Source organism: Tripterygium wilfordii, chromosome 6 (assembly GCF_013401445.1).
Source record: "Tripterygium wilfordii isolate XIE 37 chromosome 6, ASM1340144v1, whole genome shotgun sequence".
Taxonomy (NCBI): Eukaryota; Viridiplantae; Streptophyta; class Magnoliopsida; order Celastrales; family Celastraceae; genus Tripterygium; species Tripterygium wilfordii.
Genome location: NC_052237.1, coordinates 7,079,038 through 7,105,929, shown reverse-complemented (window position 1 = coordinate 7,105,929; position 26,892 = coordinate 7,079,038). Strand labels below are relative to the sequence as shown.

Genomic DNA, 26,892 nt, shown 5'->3' with positions numbered 1-26,892 from the left:
ATAGAGTACAATACAAGATGAGAGGGAGCCATTATCATCTCATTCCCTAAACCCTATGCAGCCAAAACTTACTTAACAAAATAAATATTATCTACCGAATAAGACCATTAGCATTCTTAGCATTAATATACTAAAAAAATCAAAAGAAAGTACATCATCTTTAGTAAAAAAAAGGTACCAACAGATGTAGCATCAATTTTAAGATCATAATTAAAACATAAACTAGAGTCGTCAAAAAAGTGCATTCCATATAAAACAACACTTAATGCCCTATGAACATAATCAAGAATCAAAAGAAACTTCGTGAACAAATTACATTGCTCTCAAAACAATATAAATCATCCCTTTAAGACAAGCACAATGACTGAATGACACAAAAGAAAGGGGGAAAAGAAAAATAAAAGGCATGAAAAATACTCATCCATCCCTTCATTTTCTATTTATTTATTCTTGACAACAACAGGTCCCAGCCCTCACACATAATTAGGATGGTTTCTTCAACATATCCACTCCATCCCCATCTCCTTTGATCTCTTTTTTTTGGCCTCTCTCCTTTGATCTCATCACAATATAAGAACAGTTTTGCAACAGAGCTGCTATGCCTAGATCTCATCAACTAGCAGCGCTGATGACTAGAGAAAGGAAGTAAAACTGAACTTAAAAAGTTAAAATAAAAAAAAAAAGGCATATTAGCAATCATGAAAGAAGAATACCAAAAGTTCCAAAATGCTGCTGTACCAGAACCTTATCCTTTGGATTGGAAGAGGCTAGAACTCTACGGATCAATTATCACACATCAGAAAAATGTTCGTCATAATACAATGGTGCAGTTGTAGATGAAGTATTCAATTAAAAGGCTTAAAGTCATAAATTTTGCGCGTCCAGGTAGAGTCAATTTGTTCGATATGGCCCCTAGTGATATGCTGCAGTTTCATCCTTGAAGTGTTGGAGCAGGCTCTCGATGCTCATGACTGAATGATCTGCCTTATCTCTTACCCGCACACTCACCTAGAGAGAACAGGGACATGGCAATATATCAAGGATTAATTTAAAACTGAATTTTTGGCAATCACTTGAAAAATCATTCTAATTTGAGACTGAGCAAACAAAATGAACGATCAATTAAAAAAATAATTCATAATTGCATCCTGAATAATAATTGTAAAGATTTCCTAAAAAGATAGATTTTTTGTTTGCCAGGAAAATTCTTGGTTTGACAGGCAGCAAGTCTTCAAAATTTTAAAAACATGAACTACAGCAGCACTCATCACATAAATAATCACGAATCACGATAAAGAAATAATGAATTTGTAGATGCCCAAGTTATTAAAAGAGAAGACGTTCAAACTCCTGACTGTCTCGATTTCATAGCCACGTGAAATGTGATAATATAGCCCCAGAAAAAAAACATCTCCTTGCCACAGGAAATCATGGCTTGGTAAATAGTTGGAAACTATATGCCAGGTCAGTGTTAAGATTGTGATTCACGACAGTGAAAAAAATCCAACCTGCTATCGAACCATTTATACCACAAAACACCTCACCCACCAACAAATTAAGCAAATCATATGAAAACTTCTTCAAGATGCTTCTGCAATTATGCACCAAGAAGGTACTCTTTATCTTCTAATTTCAGGTCAAGAGTTGTTTTAAAATTATGAAGATTCAATAATTTAAGTATAAAGTAAAACCTGTCCAGTTTTTGCTTCCTCTTCTCCAACAACCAATATGTAGTTGTATTGCGCCAACTGTGCTTCGCGAACCTGCAGGTAGCCAACATTATAAATGACTGATCAGTGTTGTACAAAACTACAACAATATAAAATATCATAGAAATAAAGAAAATTCATCTAAAGCAGTACATAAACAAGGCAAAAGCCACATGGGAGAGAAAGGGAAGGAGTTAGACAACAATTGCAAATACTAATCATCACAAAAATGAAAAATCTGAAAAACAATGAAATGCTTCTACCCCGATTAGCTTGATAGCATTTGAGGCTTGAGCGAAATGACCTAACTCAATCATGCCCCACAATATCGATGGCTTTGTGCTTTCCATTGCCAGCTATGAATACGGTCTAGATTCAATGCTTATGCACTAGGTTAAGTGACACATGCAATTTAGATGAAAATCTCCTAATTCCTTTTCCATTCAGCTGACTGGTGTTTATAGGAGGGGGTCCACAATAGAAACTATTGGATACTTCCATCAAAGTGGATGCCTATGTTAATTTTCTGTAAGGATTGCAATACGCAACACAAGCTATATCAAATTTTGAGTTTTAAGCCATCTAACACACATTTAAGGAAACAGTCTCGTATCATTCCTACAGTTAAAGCTGGCATATTTCTTGTGACATACTTTTGCAACAATCAACAACTATTTCCCAATAACAGTAAAATTGAAGTTTGTTGATGTCTTAATGATGTCGATGAATCAGAGAATGCTTGATGAGACTCCTCTAGGATCCAAAGCACCGATGACAGCTTATACCAGTTTTATACAGGACTTTTGTGACTGTGCGAACAAGAAATAAAACTCAATAATTAGCTCAACCATTATTAAAATAGCCAGATCACCAACAAACTTTTCAAAATAAAAAGATTAATAATATTGTTAGTACCCAAGTTCGAACCCCCACTCCCGCTTACCTACCCAAAAAAAGAAAATAGAGGAAAAGTCAAACCTAGAGATGAAGGAAACTTCGAAATTAAGGAAACACCATCAGAACCTAAATCAACATAAACTATGAAACTAAATTATAATAATATATCCCCTCTCAAACTCAATATGGTATCTCAATAAGTCAATATTGAGTTTACGGAAAAAGATCTTTCAGTGCAAGAAGAGATTGACTGATGGTCGTTGATTGACTGTACAAGCGATGCAAACATGTAAGCGTCAATTTAAACTCCAACATAAAAATCGTTGGGTAAGGGAACAAAAAAAAGTCTCTACGGACTTCTTATGCAGTAAAACATCAACGGCAGAAGGCAATTGTGACAGATAACTTTCGAGCGGCGCTTCTTGCAGCGGTCTTATGGGGTTGAGCAGATCAGCACTCCCTGGACATTTTCTTTGGGTGAATGGCCGAAAAACAGGTTGCTGGAAATTTTGCCAATGGCGGGAATCCAAGGGCAGAAGATTGAAGGGCTCGTCGGAGTTGATGAATAGTCGAACCAAAGATGGACACATCGCTGGGGATTGCATAACGGTGGAAGGATTGCAACAGAGACGAATAAGCAGCAACTATTTTGAACAAAAGGGGTGGTCGAGAGAAATTATTGCGATCCATAATACTAATATCGAAAAGGAGAAAACAAAATATTGATTGTGCTGCCACCGCCCTCAAAACTCACTGAGGGTGACCTCCGCGCAACAGAAAGACATTTTTCTAAACTAACAACACAAAACTCTACCTCTGATACCATGTTAAAATAAAAGTTTAATAATATTGATTCGATAAGGGAAATGATAACGTGTGCCCTAAGGGCATTGAAATCTGAAAGATATGTATTTTGAGTTTAAAAAATTAGGTGAGAGAATATTCATCACACATGGCATAAGGTGATATCTTGTTGTGAATTCTTAACAAGTGCCCTTAGGGCACACGTTATCAATACCCTTCGATAAATTGCATGGTACAAAGAGAGCCCTTATACAGAGGAATAGAGGAAAAGTCAAACATAGAGATGAGGAAACTTAGAAATTAAGGAAACACGATAAGAACCTAAATCAAAACAAACTGGGAAATTAAATTACAATAACATATTCTAACAAAACTCCATGTTGAAGGGTAGAGTAACAACAAACCTTCTTCTGGATCTTTCTATCTGTGGTGTCAGCATCAACTTGAAAACCAGCTTCATAAATCTGGTCTTGTACCTAAAAATATCCAACAAGAATAAGAAAGTATCAGTTTCTTTCCCTTCAATTTCTGGATATATTGGCCTTTAACTACAACTAATAACTACAACGTATGATTCCCACCTCACATAGGCAAAACTGTAGGAAAACAGCCTCACAGGCGATCAACTCACATAGCTTTAAGCCTTTAACATTATTCCAGTGTGCAATCAATTTACTATTAAAAATTGGACTGTAAATTTGCGATTTCTTTAGGCAACAATTCCTCTGGTAAATGCAAATGACTTATCGTATGCTAATGGGTAAAAACGATTGAACACAAATAAAAGAGAAACACAATCTATGACTCAACTATCTCTTGATTTTCACCCAGCCAAGGTGTGACTTTCATGTTCACAGAAAGAGAATGTCTGACAAGATGAAAAACCCATTTCTGTCTCTTTCAATTTCTGTAAGCAATACCTCAATACTTTTTTTACTCATCTTTGTAGTACTCATCCTTTTATGAGATAATAAGGGTGGGCATCACAAGACTGACACTCCAGAACCATACAGGAATTGATTTTGAATGATGTAAGTCAGAGTTCCCAATCCAAGGATGTGTCGACATGATACGATATTCGATATTGTAAGTAAGCAAAATGTTAAATATTGTAAGTAAGCAAAATAATAGGTTCATAAGATGTTAAGTATTCAAACGAATAACTAATGTACCTGCAGGGCATATGGCTGGGATTTCTCAGATATCGGACAAACAATTGCCTGACGAGGGCTCAGCCAAAAGGGCCACTTCCCCTTGTAATGCTCCAACAGTATGGCAAACATACGCTCTACAGACCCTAGGATGGCTCTGTGTATCATAACAGGTCTCTCTCTTTTTGCTTCGTCCTCTGCTGAGTATTCTAGATCAAAACGCTGTGGAAGCTGGAAGTCAAGCTGCAACCACAGACTTCCATATATTAAGTGATGATTCTGCAACAATGAATAATGGGAAGCAAACAGTATAAAACTGAAAACCCAAACCTGTAATGTTGCACACTGAAATTTCCTATTCAAAGCATCAGATACACTGATATCGATCTTGGGTCCATAAAATGCCCCATCCCCTTCATTCATCTGTAAAAACATGATTCAAGCCAATAAAAGAGGACTGCAATTAGAAATTATAATATAAACAAAATAAGAAAAAACATGGATCCAGCAAAATAACAATAGAGGAGAGAGAGTCAGGAGACAGTGTGCTAATGATGCACTGAAAGGTCAAAGGTATCATTACAAAACATCATCACACTCAAAGTAATTCAATATTCTTTGTCATGACGGATCACATCCTCATAGTTTAAAGACTCCATATTGGGTGGCTCTCTTCCGGCCAGAAATAATACGCCTATCAGAGAAGTCCATGGATTTCAACGTAATTATTTTATGTTTATGGAGCAGACAACCGCCTTTTCTTTAATTAAAGAACCTATGAAATTCAAAAAAAACATTTGATTCACGAAAAAGGTCCATATTCATAATTGCGAAAGGAATTGGGAAGATCAAAGGATAGAACACCAAAGAACTTCCCAATATATCCTTCCACAATCCAACCCACCCTTGACCACCTATAACAAATAGCAATCCTATGTACAAGTTTTGTTCGCAATTCGACAAAAAAGTGGAAAATTCATCCATGGAGAGAGAGCAATTCCAAACCATCAAAGGGACCGTTGTACTCTATTTATTGTTCTTATTCTTATATGTCTAACTTGCTAGTTTGGTCTTTGAGAACTTTTCGTACCAAAATGATGCCAAAAAACCAAGTTTGTTGGAAATTAGACAAAAAAATGAAAAGTTCGACCATGGAGTTTATAGGAGAGACAGCAAGTTCAATCAAGGAGGTAAAAAAAATTCCATCCTTTGATACGACAAAAAACTTAGCTTGGTGCAACATTAATAAGCAAAGGGAATAGATTTCAGCAATTGCAAATCGAATCTTGGAATCTGAATCAAGAAATGTAATGAAAAGTTGGCAGCTAAGTCAACATTTCGAGAAAAAAAATGCCAGAAAAGAACAGTTCACACAAAAAAAAAATTTAATTCTTATGAGTATTCACATACAAAGAGAAGTTAATGGTAAAAAAAGTTACCTGCCATGGCTTCCCAAACTCATTTAGTGCTTCTGTAAGAGCCGCCTCCGCTTTATCCCATGTTGCCAAATCTCCTAGGTATTTCTCTGGCCTCTACGTTATTGTATCACACATACATGAATATATATTCTCAGCTTGTTCAAAAACAGATGAGAACAGAGGCAATGAAAGGGGGCAGGGAAACATATATGCATTGATCAATTTAAACTATGAACCTGTTCCACCAAGGAAAAACTCGGAATTGTAGGGAACAACAAGGTAATGGATATTCAACCAAAAATAGCAGAGAAGATAAGTAATTTATACAATTACATTTGGAGCCTTGCCCTATGCTATTTAAGGGATTTGAATTCTGAATCCTTATCAGATATACAAATTGTAGCAACAATAAGTCACAATTCACTACGTTGCAATATTGTTACACCAAGAACACTACAAAAGCACTCTATGTTAAATAATAAATTCCTTACTTATCCAGGCATTGATCACATCTCATATGACCTTGATAATAGGTCCCATATTCTTTTGAGGGTGATCTCAAATCAGGTCCAAAAATAAATGCCTTTTCATTCCCTGAAATATGTATTCCATGCAAGTACGTTCCATTAAAAGTACATGTTTATTTGAATTTATCAAAAATAAAAAATGTTGATTTCAGGATTATCCATTAACGATGAAAATCTTTGGATAGGTTGCTATGAAATTACAATTAATAGGGAAAAAAATGCCAACATGCAAAGTATATTCAATGTTATTATAAATAAAAATGGCAATCAACAAAAAACCTAATTACAGCAAGGATGTGTTAAAATTATTTTGATAGGTAGGATCAAATATTACTCTATTAGAGCAGAAGACAACCAGTCCTGTTATGGCCTAAATTTCTTATTTGGTATGACCAAAACTATTACCTTGCAGTACTCCATGTAACATATTTTCTCACCATAACTAGGGCACTAAAATCCATCCATCACAAGCAGGTAGAATAAATATTTCAAATTTTTTTCAGGGGAAGATGAGGGAACCCATTCCTGTAGAAAATTGTCGCAGTTCCAGTCTTTTTTGTTTATCGCCATAAGAAGACACTATATCAAGGACGATGGCCTCTGTTCAAATGCAAAATAAGAGAGCGGATTTTTTTCAAGAAAACAAAGACCTATGCTCTTATTAAAATAAAAAAGTGTGCAGACATAACATTTTAAAAAAAATCTTAATAACAAGCTGAAATGGTTAGCAGAGAGTGCGGGAGGCATAGAAGTTAGAACACAAATGTTCCTATTCATTCATGTACCTCACCACCATGCTTTGGAAACTTAGATTTCCTTTTCATGCAATTTAGGAGTCACCCTAACACGATAGTTGAGAATCCTAAATTATATGAAAAAGAAATAACAATCAGTTAATTCATAAACTAGTCGCTAACAAATAACATGATGGTTGCAAACACTGATGCCAATGAATAAATAATATATGACAAATATCATACCGTTGATAGCTTTAATTCATAGTTGAAACCAAATACTCTGTAGGCATAATCGATAAATTCGAGGACGTGTCTCACTTCATCTTTTATCTGATTTAAACACCTCAGCCAAGTCAGGTTAAGTGACAAAAATGATGTTCAAAGTTTTTCCATGAATGATAAAAGCAGTAATAGTCTCACCTGGGACTCCCTGCAGAAAATATGAGCATCATCCTGTGTCAAAAAGTCAACCAAAACTTATCAGAACACAAGTAACTACCTCCCAAACATTAAGATTTTAACCAGCTGAGGCAAAAAAAAACGTGTATCTAGTGCAGTCCAAATGACTATTTAGCTAATTTGAAATTCAACCAAAATGACCTTGAATATTATGGCAGTTTACAGTCCAAAAAGGTTGAATCACTAACCATATCATAAAGATAATAATACCTGTTGAAATCTCCTGACACGAGTTAGTCCAGTGAGCGCACCACTAGCCTCATTTCGATGCAAGACCCCAAAATCAGCGAGTCTGAGAGGAAGTTCTGTAGAACCAACACAAAAAGAACTCAGAATTAAATTGCAGGGAAGATGGCAAAAATGTAAGTGCCATTAACTAGCAATTCAAATGAACCTACAAATTGAAGAATATGGGATGAGCTCAAGAGATCAAATCTCTGAATATAAGAGAACTGTCACATTAACCATTATATAAATAGATACATAGATGTGATACTCATTAGGTACTTAGGTTAACAATCTGTCTCTGCAAAGCTAAAAAACCTACACACAACACATCATCATCAAAAATCACCAAGGCGTATCTCAATGGCGGCCATGGGACAACAAAACGTTACTTTTAATGAAAGAATTTATCAATATGATCCTCCCTCACGATAATAAGCTACTTCCTTGTGCAAGTAAAAAATACATATGGAAACAAAGTCCCAAAGTCCAAACTTCCTCCAGTAAATACTGTGCAAGTAAACATACAAGTACCAAGAAGTAAAGCACTCTGAATACAAGGAAATAAGGCTTCTACAGCTAAAAAATATTTATTGCTGTTCAAGAAATGTAAACATTATGATCCAGGAGATTCTTGCCTCTTAAAGTGATGTAGAACATCAAATGTGAAATACCACATCGGTGGTTCAGGATCCTGAGTTGCAGTATATAAGTTGGGCAAACCTAACATTAGTCAACCGGTTTTCTAGTGGCTAGTTAGGCCTACTTGTTGCTGGGCTTGGGCCTGGATTTACATCATAAAGCCCAGGAGGACACGTCTATATATCACTTCTAGTCCTACAAGACTACTTTTCTTTTGCAGTTAACAGATATATATGAATATTGGTTCATTTAACAATTTTATATCTTTTCTATATTGGCAAAATGACTAGCCATCGTTGAAGCATAAGACTGTTTGATTTACTTTCAGAAATTAATACGTCATCGAGTAGTGAGTACAGGAATCATTTGAGCTATACTTTGTTCATCAAATTCAAACTATGTGTAAATATCAGTACTGGTAACCAATAATTTCTTATCAGTCCTAGACAAGGACACTTAAAAAAAATATTACCAAAGCAGTGCTGCTATTTTATTTTTTATTGAGCTAGAGGAAACAAGATAAAACTCAAATAACTATAACTTAAAAAGCTATAAATCAAATAGTGTTCTAAGTAAATTGTTCCAATCATTTTAAATGAACGATAATTTTATTCAGTCGCCATTCAAACCGAAAATATTTTGAAAAGGGACGTGCCATCTTACCTCTATATGAACGAACTCTATGTCGAAACATCACACAGTGTCCAGGACAATTCATCGGCTTCAGTCCGAATTCTTGTTTTTCAATCTATATCCAAAAAATAAATATATGGCAGGCTGAAATATATTTTGTACGAAGAAACATGATAATGCTTTAAATGGTGACCATATTTTTTCCCTTCAGCAATGCAATTCAGAATTTAGTAAGCAAGTGAATATGCATTCTGACTTCATTGTCCCCATATTGATTATCCACCCAAAAAACTGGCATGCAGTAAGCATGGCCCGAAGGCAAGGTCCTTAATCATCTAAAATCACAGAAGTATGTAGCTCTAAAAACTCTCACCTCAATTAAGAACATATTCTCCTTGTAATTTGCAGCATGACCGGATGTTTCCCAAAGTTTCATATTATATATATTTGGTGTTATAACCTGCAACTTCAACAATCATTTGTGAGTGTCAGATACATAGACAATTAAACAAATAAAAGTTGACATTTCACCTCTTGATAACCTCTCTTCCTGTATTGATTTCGTATAAACTCCATCAACTTATTGTAGATCAGAGTCCCATGCGGAAGAAAGAATGAACTTCCTGGACTGCAATCCACAAAGTATCATTTAATATCTGTGGACAACATTGACCACAAGTGGCAAGTATATGAACCCGTGCTATACCTCAGAGGGTCGCAGAAGAAAAGCTCCTGCTTCATACCCAACAACCTATGATCATATTTCTTTGCTTCCTCTAGCTGGTGAAGATATTCCTGCACAGAAATTTAACCTTTAAGAATTTACCATTCATAAGAAATCTAAAATAAAGCATCACAATAGCTATATATTTCATTTTTTCCACAGGCTTCAATTATTCATTGGTTGTTTGAGTTTCTGCTTCTTGGACAAAACAGTTATGAGTGACACAACAAGAATAACCACTAATTATTCAATACTCTGAAACATATGTAGCATGTAAGCAGTTAAAACGCAGAGTGCCATGTAAAAGAGACATTCAAGTCCTCATTGTAATAGTACCACTCCCTTGTTATATGTTTCCCCATCCTATGAAATTTTTATCAACTCAAATATTAGAAGTGTAATAAACTAGTTTATCACTGTGTGTGGCTAACCGAAATATTCGGCTGATACTTGGTCCATTTGGGGCACATCTATCTAAAAATAACATCATCACAAAAGAAGACCATCATAAAATTAAATGCATTTCATAACAATGCCTATTCTAGTAACATGAAAACAACACAACTGTACGGGGTGAGGAAAAAATCACCTTCAAACGTTTTGCATCGGGATAAGATATCCCATAGACTCTCTGTAAACTTTCACGATCTTTATTCCCCCTCCAGTAAGCTGATGAAGCCTATAATTACAAACACATGAATACAGCAGAAACTAAATTGGCATTAATAGGAATAAAGTTTTATAAAGCTCTAACAAATGAACAGGTAACTTGCCTTCAAACACGCAAATGCTTTCACAAAAGATGTATTTGGTATGTGGGGACCACGGCACAAATCAACCAAGGGACCACATCTGTATACTGTGATGGTTTTGTCTTCAGGCAAATCCCTAATGATTTCAATCTATTGCAACAGTACAATAGTAAAACAAGAAAAAACCATGTGAAAATGTAACAAGAACTACAAAATGAATACATGAAAAATTAAAAACACAATGTGCTATTTACAATGAATAAAAGCAGCTTCACTCACCTTAAAACTATTGTCAGAAAAAATTTCAAGTGCCTGATCTCTTGTAACTTCAATACGCTCAAAAGGCTGTTTTTCCTGAGAGAACAGGGGAAAAAAAAAGACTTGCGGTTCACAGACAAACACCATTCTCAATAGCAGTGTATTTGTCTATGAGTGAAAAGCTAAGAAGCACCAATACGGGTGCGGTGATACGGATACGGGGATTCACCAATTCTACTAAAAACTAGGATACATGTGCGCCTGGATACGGCTTATACAATTAAATATTTTATATGTATTCATATAAAAATTCAGAAATATATTTATATAATATACATTACAGAACAAAATAACAATAACAGCCTAATTTCATTACATATCCTCAACCAAATTTGAACCTTTTCAACATTACAACATTAGAAGCAAATCTTGTATCAAAAACAGCAAAAAGCTTCAAAGGAACAAATTTGATTCCTTAAAGGGGCAACACTTCATGGAGTCACAGTAAAAGGGGTAAAAAAATGTCTACTAATGGTAAATAGGGTAATGTTATATCATAATGGATGACTTTTCTTGGTAGATCATTAAAAATTTGAAGAAACTTTCAACTTTCTATCAATTTTTTGGCCATTTATATCAATAAGTCAGGATATAGTGTGCTATAAAATGATTTTTAAAATGGTTGAGAGTTTTTTTTTAAGGTTTTGACAGGCATGGGTTACCCATTTATCTGATCTTCCATAGGGTAAGTTTATCCGGTTTTAGGATAAATATCATCCTGGGATATCACATAGTATAAATCCAGTAACATCATAAATGGTATAAATAAAACTTGCACACAACTTTACATGAGCCCTGTTGACAGGACAATCCAAATTCTCCTATCTAAGATCACCAAAAAATAAAATAACATAAAATAAAAGAGAGACCATATGGCGGACGCACATTCAAAAGATGTCTTACATCAAAAGGTTGACTGTTAGCGAGTGATGGATGTTGTTAGAATATGTATAAATGATATAAAATGCCCCAACCCAACAGGTTAATTTATTGGGATAAATGGAAAAATAACTAATCGGAATATGGTATCAAAGCGGGAGGTCTTGGCTTCCAACCTTAGCTCCCACAATTTAAACTCCCATTTGTTGTTGCCACAAGTGTGGGCTTTTGTGTGTGTTTGTTGTTGCCCCAAGTGAGGGCCTCGTTTGTTGTGCATGTGTTGGGCCGTCGGATTGCCTAGCCCACACGTGAGAGGGAGTGTTAGAATATGTATAAATGATGTAAAATGCCCCAACCCAACAAGTTAACTTATTGGGTCGAATAGCAAAGTAACTAATTTTAACATATGTCTCTCGCAAGTCGTGCAACCCACAAGCTAAAGCAATTTTACAGAAACCTTAACAGTTGAAATTTGCGAATTCAAGCAGAAATTGGTTTGAGAAAGCAACTCTTGCAATGATCCATATAGTCACGGCTGTAGTTACTGTACGGTAATCCCTCTTTTTTGAAGTCATTAACAACAGAACTATCCTAGAACACAGACAGCAGCAAACCTTTAACATGTCATTCATGTCAGTTGAAGAATTAGTGTAGATGATTACTTATTTTACCACTTTAAACAAGAAACAGCTATTTTAAGCAAATCACCGTTTCAGTCCTCAATCCTAATTCATATTTCTATTGTCATGGAACTCAAGATACACATAAAGTAAATCAGAGCATAAGCATAGCAGCACCTTTCTCACACACTACCACTAATCATATTAGTAACTTCACATGATACTAATAGATAACATATTATATATCAAATACAAAAAAACTAAGCATACCCCAACAGCTTTCGCTGCCCCAGCTTGAATCTGATTGAAATGATCATCATTCAAGCCCAAGTCACCATAGAAGGCATCATAATAAAAGCCCTGTAAGAGAGTTTACCATTCCATAAATAGTTAGCTTCACCACAAGTTAAATAATAAAAATTCTCTTAAACTCTAGGATACCTCAACTGGGAATATCAACGTGTTTCACATTTCACTGATGGACGAATTTTTTTGTACAAGTCCACAGAGTTCAGCAATTACATGCAGGAGTATGAAAGAAGACATTTACATGTGCGCGCATAGTTAAATGTGGCAAATTTTAAACATATAATTATTAACTCTGGTAAATTTGCAGTTTCAAGTATCTAAAAAGAACAGTCAGGGCCCATTCAAAAATCATCCAAGTAAACAAAGACACATAGTCTAAGGAGCATGGGAAAAAAACACTGGTTCTGTAGAGCACGAAAGGTCTTTATCCATGTCATATCATTTCTTCTAGCAGGATATGCACGCCATATCATTATCCTCCCATTACAGCCACATGAGTTGGAATTTGACTTAGTTGTCTGAATTGTTTAATTTATATTGACGAGAACGATTTAATAGAGTTTTTTTTTTTTTAAGTGAAATGAAGATGATGGAGTAAGTGAATGAACTTAATAAGTACAACATCAAGAGTTTCAAGTTTCAACACACAATGAATCTTACATGGCCACTGTCTCATGCAAAGTCAAGTAGAAGAGGGCACAGAACTGCAACAAGTGTTTCCATATGAGAACAAAGAAACCACCCAAATTGTTTTAAACTAGACACTCAAAACTAGAATCAGTTATTTGGCAAAATATCTTAATTACTTATTTATATAAATGCTTCTTGTGCTTTTCAAGGTTAGGCACTCCATTCCCAACTGATAAACCAATAACCAATTCACTTGTATCATAATTTCACGGATAAAAAACAAAAATTAAATGCGAAAAAAAAATCTTAATGAAGACAATTCTCTTGTATCATATCTTATTAGATAAGGACACTGAATAAATGTTTAGGCACTACATCATCAAAAGTTGATTTCCATAATCATTAGACGGTATTAGTTTGAATTCGTGATATGTGTGTGGATTATATATAGTAAAGGAGAAAATGCAATTGACAATGAAGAGATATAAAAGTCATTGTAAAACAAGTATTGAGCAGTGACCAGAATGCACCTCTCCTCTTGTAGTACACGGCCCAATGCAGAGCTTGCATCCATACTCCATTTCGAGTGACTGAACCACAATCAAGTCCAAAAAAATAATTAATTAATGACAACGAATTCCAAATAGACTCACAGAATAGCAATCGCACCTGACCAAGAATGTGGGCGCTTGAGTGCCAGAGAGTATCACGACCCTCGTCATCGTTGAATTTGAAGAACTTGAGCTCGCAATCAGCTTCCAACGGCCTGGTCATATCCCATAGAACTCCATTGACCGATGAAATCAAGGCTTCAGCAGCCAAACCCTTGGATATTCCTTTTGCAATATCCATCGGCGATGTCTCCCACCGCTTCCCTTCCTTCACTGCCCCATCCGGCAGCGTAATCCTACAAATAAATAAATATATCACATACAATTTATCAAACAGATACACATCTACATATGTGAATGCGCGAGTATAAGGGCTGAGGAGTACTTGATAGGGTCATGGGGAAGGGATTGACGTTGTGAGAGCTGCTGAGATTGAATGGATTCGAAGAATTTGATGCGTTTGGGAATGGCTGCTTGGAGATAGGCCTCATCCTTGGGATGGGATGCCATGGAGGAGGCGGCGGCTGTGGTGGTGCAAAGGAGGCGGAGAAATGAAGATTCAGAAAAGAAGAGAAAAGAGGACGGGTAACGGCGGCGGATGCTGGAAGAGAGTATCGGAAGGAAGCGAGAGCACAGGAGCATAGGGGTTTTCTAGCGCCTTTTTTGTGCCGTTAGAGGAGGTTTTAGCCGTTCTAATTTTTATATCTGATTTTATTTTCGTTTAAAAAGGCTAAATAATTATACTTTTTTTCGTTCAAAAATTAATACCATACAAGAGTACAAGACAGCCTCTATTTGATGGAATTTATTTCCTACAGCTTATAATTTTAAAGAAAGTTTTATTTATATATCGTAAAATAAGTTATTAATATTCGAGAATTGTTCAACTAAAATAGTTTAAAAGCTAGTACATCAATTAAAGTAAGTGAGTAAAGAGGTGGTATAAGAATATGAGCTAGAATTTTTTGAGTTTTTTTTTTTTTTTTTTTTTTGAGAAAGTGGTATGAGAATAATTCCAACTATAAGGATAATTTCCACCATAAACTATAAAATCGGCTTACTGTGATTGTGATTTTGATTTTGTAAAATGGATCAAAGCCTATAGTTATTAACACAATGTAGTATACCCAATTTTGTGTAATTCCTAAAGTTATAGGCTATAAACAACCTCATTGGACTAATGAGAGGTGGCTCGGTTGACAATCAATTGGATTAGGCATATGTACTATGTACTTATGTATGGATTTGGGCAAACTCAAGTGTAGACACATTATGAACCATGATGGGGGCTATATTAAAGCTTAGAGCATCCACAATGGTGCTACTTGAGCACATACTTCAAATTTCACTAAATTATATTCTCTCTCTTCTACTCTCTCTTAGGTGGCACAATTTAATTGGATGATTGGATCCCACGACCTACACTATTCATCAACACTCTATACATTCCAACACTCTATACTCATTTTCTTTATTTTCTCTCTCTTCCTTTTCATCATCTCCCTCTTATTTTCCATCACCTCTATCTTCCTTTTCATCTTCTCTCTCTTTCTTTCCATCATCTCTCTTACTTTTCATCATATCTCTCTTACTTTTTCATCATCTCTCTTCACTATTCATCAATTATCATACACTTCAAAAATCAAGTATGGATTAATTTTTCAAGTGACATTTTTTATCACAAGTGTGCATCTAGCGCTTAACTTATCAAGAAAGTATCATCTCAAGTATCCATTGTGAACATCTAGCGCTTAATTTATCAAGAAAGTATCATCTCAAGCACTTCAAAATCATCCCATTGTGGATGCTCTTATATATGGGATATGTCCCCTCACCACTCCACTCTAGCACATTCATTGAACCCATTGTGTTCAAGGTCTAGAGAAGGTGAGGAAGACCTCCACCCACTGTTTTGATCTATGTTGTGCATACTGCTGATCAAGAAAGAATTTATGATTGAAACTGATATGTAGTCTAATACAGTTTTCCGATATTGTTCATGTTTTATAATTTGTGATTTAAGTTATTGTATTTGATTTAGCTAAAGTTACTCCATATAAAACTAATTTATAAGCTCTAAAAATGTGTAGTCCTTATTTTATTAAATAATTCATTTGAAATAGAAATGAAGCAATTGGAGAGCTGTAGCGTGGGCATCAAGCAGATGACCAATGGCTTCTCTCATCCGTTATTCCTTGATCAGTTAATCCTTGTTCGTGTTTGGGCCTTTAATATTTCTACTTTCTAGATGAAACTTTACGATTAATTTGTTGGGCCTTAACTTGGATCTGACACTAAAAATGGCCGCACCGATTGGGCTTTCAGTACAAAGGCCAATGAATCTCTCTCGAAAGTGGCCCAATAGAATTACATATTAGAAACGAACCAGCTGAGCAGCCAAGCTGGGCCATTGAAGAACAGTCGATGACTTCGTCTCCCTCTTTCTTCCACAGAGAAAATGCCCAAAAAAATATCGAACTAAACCCAAAAGGAACAGAAAATGGCAACTCACCATGGTTAATGCAAAATCCCAGGAAGCCATGGTTAGCCAGGAAACCCTAGGAAGAAACACACAGAAAGAACAAACCCAGCCAAAGGGAGAGAGAGGGTGTCAGAGTCGGCTAGGCTTGGCAAGAAGGAAAGATAAACCCGTACTACCTGTCAATTGAAAGACAGTGGTAGAGTTAGTATCACTAGACATCCAGCCTAATTTTGTGAGTAATGTGACTTTTTGATTCATATGTTACACATAAAAAAATTGTTATCCTCGGAACTGATAAATATTTGTTCTGTGGCTAAAAATAAAAAAAAAACACAAGAAGTTTACTTGCAAAGCAAAGATCAATAACATAGATGTCAGTGATGGGTGGTGGTATGCTACATGCCCAGTTTGCAACAGCTCAACCAAACAATGGAACCAAACTAATCTGTGCTCATAGTGTAGTGACATCGATCAGCCTCCAATTCCATGGTATCTTATATTATCAACCATGTCATTGATCATTCATTAATCAAACTCTTGACAGTCATCCATGATATGTGAAACTAAAATATTTGTTTTGTTTGAAACAGTTACATACTGAATGCAACTGTTGAAGATGACACTGGAGAGACATTATTCACAATTTTTGATAGGAAAGCAGAGAAGATTATTGGAATATCTGCAGCAACAATGACCTCCATGAAAGGATCAGATCGTTATGTTTTGTCGTAACTAATCAAAGATTTGTTCCCTATTTCTCGCATCTTCCAAGTCATGATAAACCTTAACAACAAAAAAATGAAATCCATATGTTTTAAGGTATCAAATGTTTATGATGAGGTGAACGGTGATAACTTCAAGTCAAGGAACCAAGATAGGATTGTTGGAGCACAACCAAGCATGAAAGGGCTAACGAAATCTCAGGAAGTGTTGTCTCAAGAGTCAGCATTCTCAAATGATCATGGAGAAAATGAGCAAACTCAGTTAGAATAAGATATCCAGGTGCATACTCCCAAGAAATTAAGGCCTGCAATTTCAACGAAATGTAAACAGAAGGTGCTGCCAGTTAATTCAAATGCATCGATTTCTGATGATGAGCCCATATCTGCATCACTTAAGAGAAGGGTGAAAGATAGGAAGAGGTAACAATAATTTATTACTCAGATGAACTCATCTATGTGTTGAACATTGAGCTATTAAACTAAGTTATTATATCTTTCAATGTCCAGGGGAACAATCACTATTGCAGAACAACCCCAGCAAGTCAAGAAACAGAGAAGCTGCAATGTTGGCATCAACAAGAAGGGCAAAAGACAGGCAAAATAACGGTTAGTGTAGATGCAAATTTCAAGATGCCAGCAACATATATATATGGGATATCCCTTGGTTGGTGAACTTATTTTGGATGGATAGTTGTCTTTGTGGTTACATGTCAAAGATGATGGATAGTTCTTTTTGTCGTAGTGTATCACACATGAAAATATCCTTTTGTGACTGGTGTGATGCTCTCTTCGTTGAATTCACAAATCAAGATATGCTTTTGTTGCTGGAATCACGCTTTGTTCATAACATGTGTGGCTTGATATTTCTGTGACTATATCAATGATATCATCACTGTGCGTATGAACTGATGATGAAATGTGATGGTATCCCTAAATTTTCAGCCACAATTAATCTCGAAGAATTCTTATTCTTCATGTAAACTTCTCTTCTAGCATTTTGTTGTCTTCTTACTTGGAACAAAATCTCTTGCGCATTAGGACATGCTATCTGAGATAGCAATGGAGAAAGGGGACTGAGCTATGCCAGCTCAAAGTTCTGTCATTATCTTTTCTGACAATGAGAAACATCGTATTTTGATTACTTTTACACAGGCGATGAAGAGATTGGGCAAACCTTGCATTTGAAAACAATTCTTTCGAAACAATTTTTTTTCCAGATAGCTTTTGGAATTCTGTTTATGTTTTCCTTCCAATAAAATCAAATATTAAAGTGATAACACTTCAGATGGCTTTTGGAATCCTGTTTACCTCTCCCCCTCCCCCATGATAAAAGAACTTTCAGAGGCAAGTCATTTCAATTTTTGGATGATCCTTGAATTGAAAAATTAGTGGTCCCTGCTTACCCCGTTGACATGTATTTATATACTAATCTATCTGTTAATCATTTGCAGCTGATCCAAAATAATGAAAAAGGCCAAAAAAACCACGGCAAATAGGGGTAAGAAAAGAAACTGAATGAAATAGAGATTAGAATATAGTCAAAAATTATCACGGTTTTTTTAAAACTGTGGTTGATTAACATTGGATGTCATTCCTTAGTTGCTGTACAAATATAGTCAAAGACTGTTTACTATATTAAATAATCAACTAGCAAGAGCCTATAAGCATGGCAGAAAGACAGATGTGTGTATAACACACAACATACACAAGGTTATAAGATTAGAAAAACCTTATATATATATACACATAAGCATATATAAAGCATAACCCTAATTACTTTCTCCTGCAGAGCCATCAATACCTTTGTCAACAGCACCACCTCCACTCTGGGCTGCAAATTCGACGGATATCTCCCCTTGGCTCAAAAGGGTGAAGATGGTCGGGGCCGGAGAGCATCTTCCAAGAAAATGAGGGAACCTCATGGTATGCGCCATGGTGGCTTCATTCAGCTATAGAAGCAGTGCGAGAGCTAAGTAAAGAGGAGTTTTTCTCAAGTCATGCAAGCTGAAAATGATGGACAAGTTAGGACGATCAAAGACAAGGAAGTTCAATATGACTGTTCTAAAAGTAAGGCCAATAGTGATTTTTTGGTGTCATTCCAACGGATCGGCTCCTTAAAATCCAACAGTTCCAGATCAACCATTTGTGCATCTTTTCCAACTACAATCAAAGAGTTTATTTAGTCAGTTCTGTTGATTGTGTTCTTCTTTCTTTCTTTCATTCTTTGATCGCAATTCTGTGAATATTTTGGCAGATAAGGAGGCAGCAAAATAGATGAACAAAATAAGGGCTTCTCATTATTTTAGTATTTGCACCTAACACAGATGGAATCCACCTACAGAACTCCAAAGATGTGCTCATTTACAACACTAATCTTGATTGTGGTAATTCTATAAAAAATCGAGTATAATCAATGAAACCAACTTACACAATTTAATCAATATAGAAGTATATTGTTAGATACATCATAACATTATAAAAGACACAAGTTACCTCAAATCTTCACTAAAATTTTAACAGGGGTAATCCAAAAGTACACTTGATATTAGACTTAACGACAATGATACGAAAAAGATTCTATGCATCATCAAAGTTTATGCATTTAGAAACATCCCAGGGTGGAGATTTAGGAACTCAGAACAAGCTATTCAAGAAATAAAAGTATCCAATTCCATGTATTATAATCACACTGGATGCTCAAATGTATACATACACAATGTGAATTGTGGACCCAGACCTGGAGGTGCTGCTACCCATCATTAGTATTGAACTACTGATTATTGCAACGATGATAAATGATAATGCCAACTCCTCGAGGCCAAATGTGTAATTATATATGAACTAAAATTGGATAATCTTTAGGGGCCATTTTCACATGGGAATGATATCCTGCCGCAATCATTTTTGACTTTGAGAATATACGGAAATCAACTAAGATTCTTCAAAACAAAATTAAGCTATACCTAAGAGACAATCCCTGAATATATTCTCAGAGTATCATCTGTTCATACTACAAAGGATCACGAATTTGAACTTATATACATGGAAACCAAAAACACAAGAGCACGAGTTATAGCTAACAGACATCAAAGCAACTTTGTTTGCTGCATTTATATACATGGAAACCATAAACACAGGAGCATGAGTTTGGCTAACACAAAAATAGGGGAGCCATCAAAGCAACTCTCTTTGCTGCATTTATATACATGGAAACCATAAACACAAGAGCATGAGTTATGGCTAACACAAAAATAAGTAGAGGCACCAAAACAACTTTCTTTGCTGCATTTATCTGCTATGAGTTGCTCTCCAGGGAGTTCATTCAGGTGAGATATTCAGCAACAAAAGCTCTTGACATCTTTCATTACTCATGAACAAAATATACACCTATGGATAGACAATCAATATCATCTCAAATTAGGAACATTACCGAAGATAGCTAGACATTAAAATGGCTAGATGAAATGAAAATTGCCTCACCACAAAATATATTGATTGGCTCCTGGGTTAGGCGTTAGTGTTTCTCTTTCATTATTCTGCAGGATATTTGAAAAAGACACTTCTTGATCCAACCAGTCCAATCAACTACAGCAAAGAAGAAAGTTAGAACATGGTGGAGGCAAGTTGAAAACCAATAAGAGCAATGAATGCAGAGCAAGGATGAACTTTGTATCACATACAAAGTCACCATGTATGACTCCAGCAGCAACTTGGACAGCAATTCTTGCTGACCTTCTCTTGTCGCAGGATGATGAAGATTCAAGATGATGTACAAGTCAATATTGTTCGCAATTGATCATGAAGAATGTATGGTTGTGCCAGAGAAAATTACATATTGAGATTCTAATAAGTGTATCAATTCTTGATGCATCCTATGAATAATTGTCAAGTTCAGCCTAAACGTCCTCAAAGACCAAACCAATCTCGATGATAAAAGAAGCCGAACAGTGCGTTGAAGGTAATGAAGTCACTTATTGACTATAAGGTGTTATAGAATAAGGTTTGTCTTCATCCGCTTTCAAGAATTAAAACTTTACAATTTACATATAACTTGATATCTCTTTGCACTGGGAGTATGATGAAATAATACACAATTTCATCTTCAAACATTGCTTGCAACCCAATTTCTCTAATTATAGTTTTTTATTTATACACTCTCTTCATTTTCAGATATGCTTGGAAACTTCTTTAAGCTTTGGCATTGGTTTAACATCATTCGATTTGTTATTGTGGTACTTCATAAATTATTGATGAATGTCTCTTCGCTCTAATCTGGACCATGTGTTATATTGACTTGGGTCAACTAATTTTGATTGCTTATCATTTTTGTGAATTTTGTTTTGTTGAAGTTCACTTGCAACCCAATTTCTCCTGCAGTTCCAGATCATCCATTCATGCATCTTCTGCAATTGCAATCAAAAAGTCTATTTAGTCAGTTCTACTGATTATATTCTTCTTTCTTTCTTTCGTTTATTGATCACAGTTGTGTTCTCTTTATTATTGTACATAATATTCTTACATCCAATTTTAGGTACTATTTATTGTTATATGACTAATAATGAAATGTCTCTTTATTAATTTCTTATGCTGTTCAGTATGAAATATGTAGGAAGCAAGAATGGAACAAAGAACATGTGTGAACAAAAAATCCAGCTTTGCCAAGCACATGAAACCAAGTTTTGAGTAAGAATTTGTAAGTCTTAATCACTCCTTGCTTTCCTTTATCTATAACAAAAATGATACTTGAGCTCTCTATTGCTATATCAGCTAACACCCACTGGATACCTCAAATACATTGGTGCAACTGATGATGTCATGGCAATACTCATAGGCTCAACAGGAGAAAATTGGCTTATCAAGATAAAGGCAATAAAATTGAAGATGGATGGAAAGAATTTGCAGTAGAGAACAAATTAAAGATGGGTGATTTGTTGGTTATCACAAATGAAAGGAGGATGATCTTCAATGTTACAATCTTTGATTCAACTGTATGCGAGAAACGCAGCCAACAACTTAGTATTCAAGAAATAGAACAATCTCAGATGAAGAGACCGAGCAACAACATGATAGTTACTCTCACTTTCCCTCATGATTATCATGAATTACTGATTATTTTATCGACACTTACAAACTATGTTCCATGTAGCACATCTGACGCATGATGGGATAATCATGTATGACTCAGGAACATGACTTGGAGTACAAATCCAAAATTTATACTTTGATGCTACTGTCTATCCCTCAAATCTGAAGGACAAGAGGATGGTAAGTAACCAAAATATATCAATAGAATTCCTCAACATTAGACATATTTTCACTAAAGTATGCAATGATTAATTATGCATGTACATATTTGATGAACAGTTCATCCCAATTAAATTTGCAAGAGCCAACATATTACATGACAGAGATGACAACTGCAACATAATCTTGAGGAATGAACAAGGAAAATCTTGGGGAGCACATTTGAAACAAAAAATTAGTCATGGCAGCGTCTACATCGGGATAGGTTGGGAAGAATTTAGAATTGATAATGGACCAAAGGAAGGAGACTCCTTCATCTTGGAACTCATTGACAATGGTGCAACTCCTCAGTTTCTCATGCATGGTAAGTGCTACAGTGAAAATATCCATTTCTTGCTGCCATGTTACTCTATTCACTGAATGAGATGATGGCTAATTGTGTGCAGCGAGTAATCTTCCCAAAGGACCCAAACAAGCCGGAGCAAAGTAATCAAAATTTAGATGATTAGTAATAGTCGCAGAATGAATGATAAGATTAACATGATTTCATCTTCAAACTTAATTTTGTTCTCATTTAAATGTAATACGTATATCCTGCTTTTGATGTATGATTCTGACAAAATAGTCAATCCTAGCAACCACCCAACATATCATCAAGTTACAATTCATATTACTGCCAAAGAAACCCATGATTTCTTCATCCAATTTTCTACAAGTCATCCAACGTAAATTGCAGGATCTTTATAATCAACTCAGAGAAAAATTACTACACTCATCAAGCATCAAACATACGTTGAAAGGGATACTGTGCAGCACAAAGTTTCAGAGCAAATGAATCAATTTATGACAACAACAAAATCCAATTCAATACTTTTGCTAGAAAATCCATTTAAATACAATGGCTGCCACAAATACACAGTAGACCACATAGAAAATGCCCCATCTCATTGTGATACTATGTTTCAATCATTTGGAAAAGGTCATTATGAGAAGCCTTTAAACTTACCAATTGATAAAAGTTTCACTCCAAATTCATCAACTACCAACTCAGCTTTGCACCACAGTTTTTGTAGTCTAACGCCATCGAAAAAGGAAGCAAGATTCTGAAGAGAAAAGGATCTATAGATAATGGGTTCTTTATGTTATTGCTATTCGCCTTAGGTAAGACCTCACTTATATAGGGTGTTATTTAAGAAGATTGACCAACTTATTTCATTTTTAACCATCAAAGAAGACGCAGCTGGACACAAGGCGATAATCAGTAATAATTAGACCTCTAATGTAACAAATACACACCATAACAATACAGGCGAATAGCAATAACATAAGCCTTATTTGTATATTTCTTTCATATTAAAAAAAGGCTATTAATTAAAGAAACCTAGCAAAGGTTCCTTAAATAACACCTCACTTGTATAAGGTGCTATTTAAGAAGATTGACAAACTAATTTCGTACTAAAATTTGTGGCTAGTATTCAGATAAATACATGCCCAATTTTTGTGCACCAAGAATGAGTGAGATGGAAAAAATGTGCACTGTGAATTTTGTTAGCCTGTAACCCCACTAACCTCTGTTGATTATAAGGATCAACATAAATCATAAACCTCATACAAACAACCCTAGAGACAGACAATCTTCTTAATTTTGTTCTCATCAAGTATAGCTCGAAAGTACTGAGCATCCTGTGTCTTCATAGTCACAAGTATGCTGTCATGCTGCAAAGTAGAGTGAATAAAATTGGATTAGCAGTTCAAATTCATTGAATTAGATGTCATTCCCATAAATTGATCAATTATGATAGCACCACCTTTTCGTCAACAATGTATGCATCGAGACTTATCATTGAATCATTGTCATTGTGATTGATGGAATTCCACAATCGCGCAACTCTTACCTTAAGTTTCCATGGGCGATTGGGAAACGAAAACCCACTTGGGATTCAATCGATTTCGACACCACATTATAGAAATGGTCAGAGAAAACAAATATCCAGCAAATCAATACATCTCAACTCCAGCTCAAAGAACATCAAACCAAGAATCAAATAGAAAACCCACTCAGGAAAGGGAAAAATAACTACTCAAAAATCAATGTAGTGACCCAATATAGTAACAATGCAAATAATTTAAAAACAAACACAAATACAGACCACGATGAATAACAATGTGAAAATCTTGAGCATACTGTAATTGTCATTAGAGGCTATCTAACATGTTGGATTGTAGGTTTTCATGGGCTCTTTGATGCTGTAACTAAAAAAATAAAAGCCTAAGATGTCAAGAAACAACACTGCATAAAAATTTGCAGTGAGTTCAGGTTTTTGGGTAATGGAAGCAAGAGGATGTCACCCATGTATGCAACAGTCAACTACAGACCTCAAGCCATTATATGCATCTCTTCCTCAACAATATTTGATGGTACACAGAACAAATTGCAACCTAACCAAAGTCACCAATTATAAATCCTTCATCTATTACCCTCTCAATCAAATTTATACCCTTATAAGAAGGAAAATGAAGCAACTCAAACCAATAAATTCACCTAATATAAAAAGGCAGCATATGAAAAACAACCACAACAACCGTCATAGGAGCAGGCCCAGTCCAGAAAAATATCAGGAAGAAATTAATTCAGTGTTTATCAGCTGAGAAAACAAAAAATAGTGATGGAACAGAGGTATACATGCAATGGTACAACAAAAAAAAGAAGAAAAAACCCTAGATACATTAGCAGCCTCCTCAACTTGCATTCTACGTCTCTGAGCAGCCTCAGTTTTCTCAGCTGCTCTCACTGGACGATCGATGTCATAGCATAATTTCTTCCACATACATGCAGACCTGCGGGCAGACCATAAACACACCCAATACTTTCCCTAAACCATAAACCTCATACAAACAACCCTAGAGACAGACAATCGGAAAAAAAATTAAAAATCAATTGAAATGCACTTTAAAAACTACCTGGTCGGCATCCCTTTCAACATCGCTAGACGCCCAGACCTGCTAAGATCCAAAGCCATCCTATTGGCCTTCGACATCTAGAAAGAAGAGAACAAAAACAGACCCATTGTGTGATTGATAGCTCCAACCTACAAAATTTAACCCAAGACGCCTGTTTCAACCTATGCACATATAAAATGTTTGAATAAACTCTATATGAAGTGGAAAAAAGAAAAACTGAGATTCCTTAGCAGCCTTCCCAAACTGCTTCCTACATCTTCTTTACTTGCTCTTCCACTTCTGAAAGTTCCTCATTTTGCTCTGCAATTGACAAAATTAAAAGAGAAGACTATAGTTTTTTTTCCCTGGAAGAGAAGACTACAGCTAATTCCTAATAGATTACTCAGAAATGGGTCAAGAGGCAGTCAATCTTACCCAAGTTTTTTTTAATAGCTTCAGCCTACAAATATAGTGATTTCCATCAAATATAGTAACCAATGGCAATCACGAATGGAGAATTTTTTTTGAAAACTGCAAGACAAAGGTTAAAAAAAACATACAAGAGGAAATTAGGGAAAAATAAAACGAACCTTGATAAGAAATAAAGTAATCCAGCCTAATCATGCGAAGTTGTTTCCTAATGAAAAGGCTTTGGTAAATGCTTTCTGCAACGACCACCTGACATACAAGGTGATGAAGGTTTATCGTCACATAAGAACAATTTAGCAAGATGCCAAATACGGGCCAGTTGCATAGAAAAGAGTGAACTTGAAGAGAAAAACCAGTACTGAAGTTGACCCGAAACTTCACTCAGCAGCTCAAACAAAAGCATTCTATATGAACCCACTCCCTGCACAAACATAACATGTAATAATTATATTCTTTTTTTTTTCATTGATGGTGTTTGTTATAGCCTCGATTTTCAAAAAATCGACAATCTCCATCAGGGTTAGTATCCAGATCACCAAGCAAGATTCCTTTCCACTACAATGTCAGCCCCACAGTCTCCCTCACCATTGGGTCGATGCCGCAGAACATGTAAAGAAAAATGAGAATTACAACACTAAATAATAGCTCAAGTTGAAAATTTAAATCATTCCTTCAGAGCACTCTCCCCACATCTGATTAGATTCCATGGCAACATCCAAAGTAGCAATATAGCTCATAACACAATAACATTGGTTTACATCCATTAAACGACGCATCAGGTAGCAAGGACCAAACCATTTCAAAAGGAAGCTAAACTGCCAAATCACGTATGCACAAATCTATACTCAATTGCTTATCAATCAACAGTGACATATCTGCTTTGATCACATGAAAAAAGTAAAGTTGATTCGCATAAATAAAAGCCAAAACTCATTTTCACATTGTTTGAGAGACAAATGTCACTTTACGTACTTAAAGAAATAGAGACAAACATATAAGAAAAAGATTCATTTATTTTTGAGACAAATGT

General features: G+C 35.5%; 1 protein-coding gene across 1 annotated transcript; it reads right to left on the bottom strand.

Moving 5' to 3' along the window:
* Positions 1–736: 736 nt before the first annotated feature.
* LOC119999267 (threonine--tRNA ligase, mitochondrial 1-like) lies at positions 737–14,723 on the bottom strand. Its single transcript, XM_038846744.1, has 20 exons — positions 14,431–14,723; positions 14,104–14,341; positions 13,965–14,024; positions 12,766–12,855; positions 10,958–11,032; positions 10,700–10,828; positions 10,516–10,605; positions 9,909–9,997; positions 9,734–9,830; positions 9,576–9,662; positions 9,233–9,317; positions 7,913–8,007; positions 7,664–7,696; positions 7,487–7,573; positions 6,001–6,093; positions 4,892–4,984; positions 4,583–4,804; positions 3,815–3,886; positions 1,692–1,763; positions 737–1,008 (listed from the first exon to the last, which is right to left on the bottom strand). Exons 1-20 carry the CDS (start codon positions 14,685–14,687, stop codon positions 913–915), a joined length of 2,160 nt encoding a protein of 719 aa, XP_038702672.1. The 5' UTR covers positions 14,688–14,723; the 3' UTR covers positions 737–912.
* Between the last annotated feature and the right edge of the window lie 12,169 nt (positions 14,724–26,892).

Coding starts and splice junctions, on each gene's coding strand:
- LOC119999267 (XM_038846744.1), bottom strand. CDS start 14,687: ATGCTCCTGTGCTCTCGCTTCCTTCCGATACTCTCTTCCAGCATCCGC. Junction 11,033..12,765: donor GGGCAGCGAAAGCTGTTGGG/GTATGCTTAGTT, acceptor CTGTTCTCTCAG/GAAAAACAGCCTTTTGAGCG. Junction 4,985..6,000: donor AGTTTGGGAAGCCATGGCAG/GTAACTTTTTTT, acceptor ATGTTTTTACAG/ATGAATGAAGGGGATGGGGC.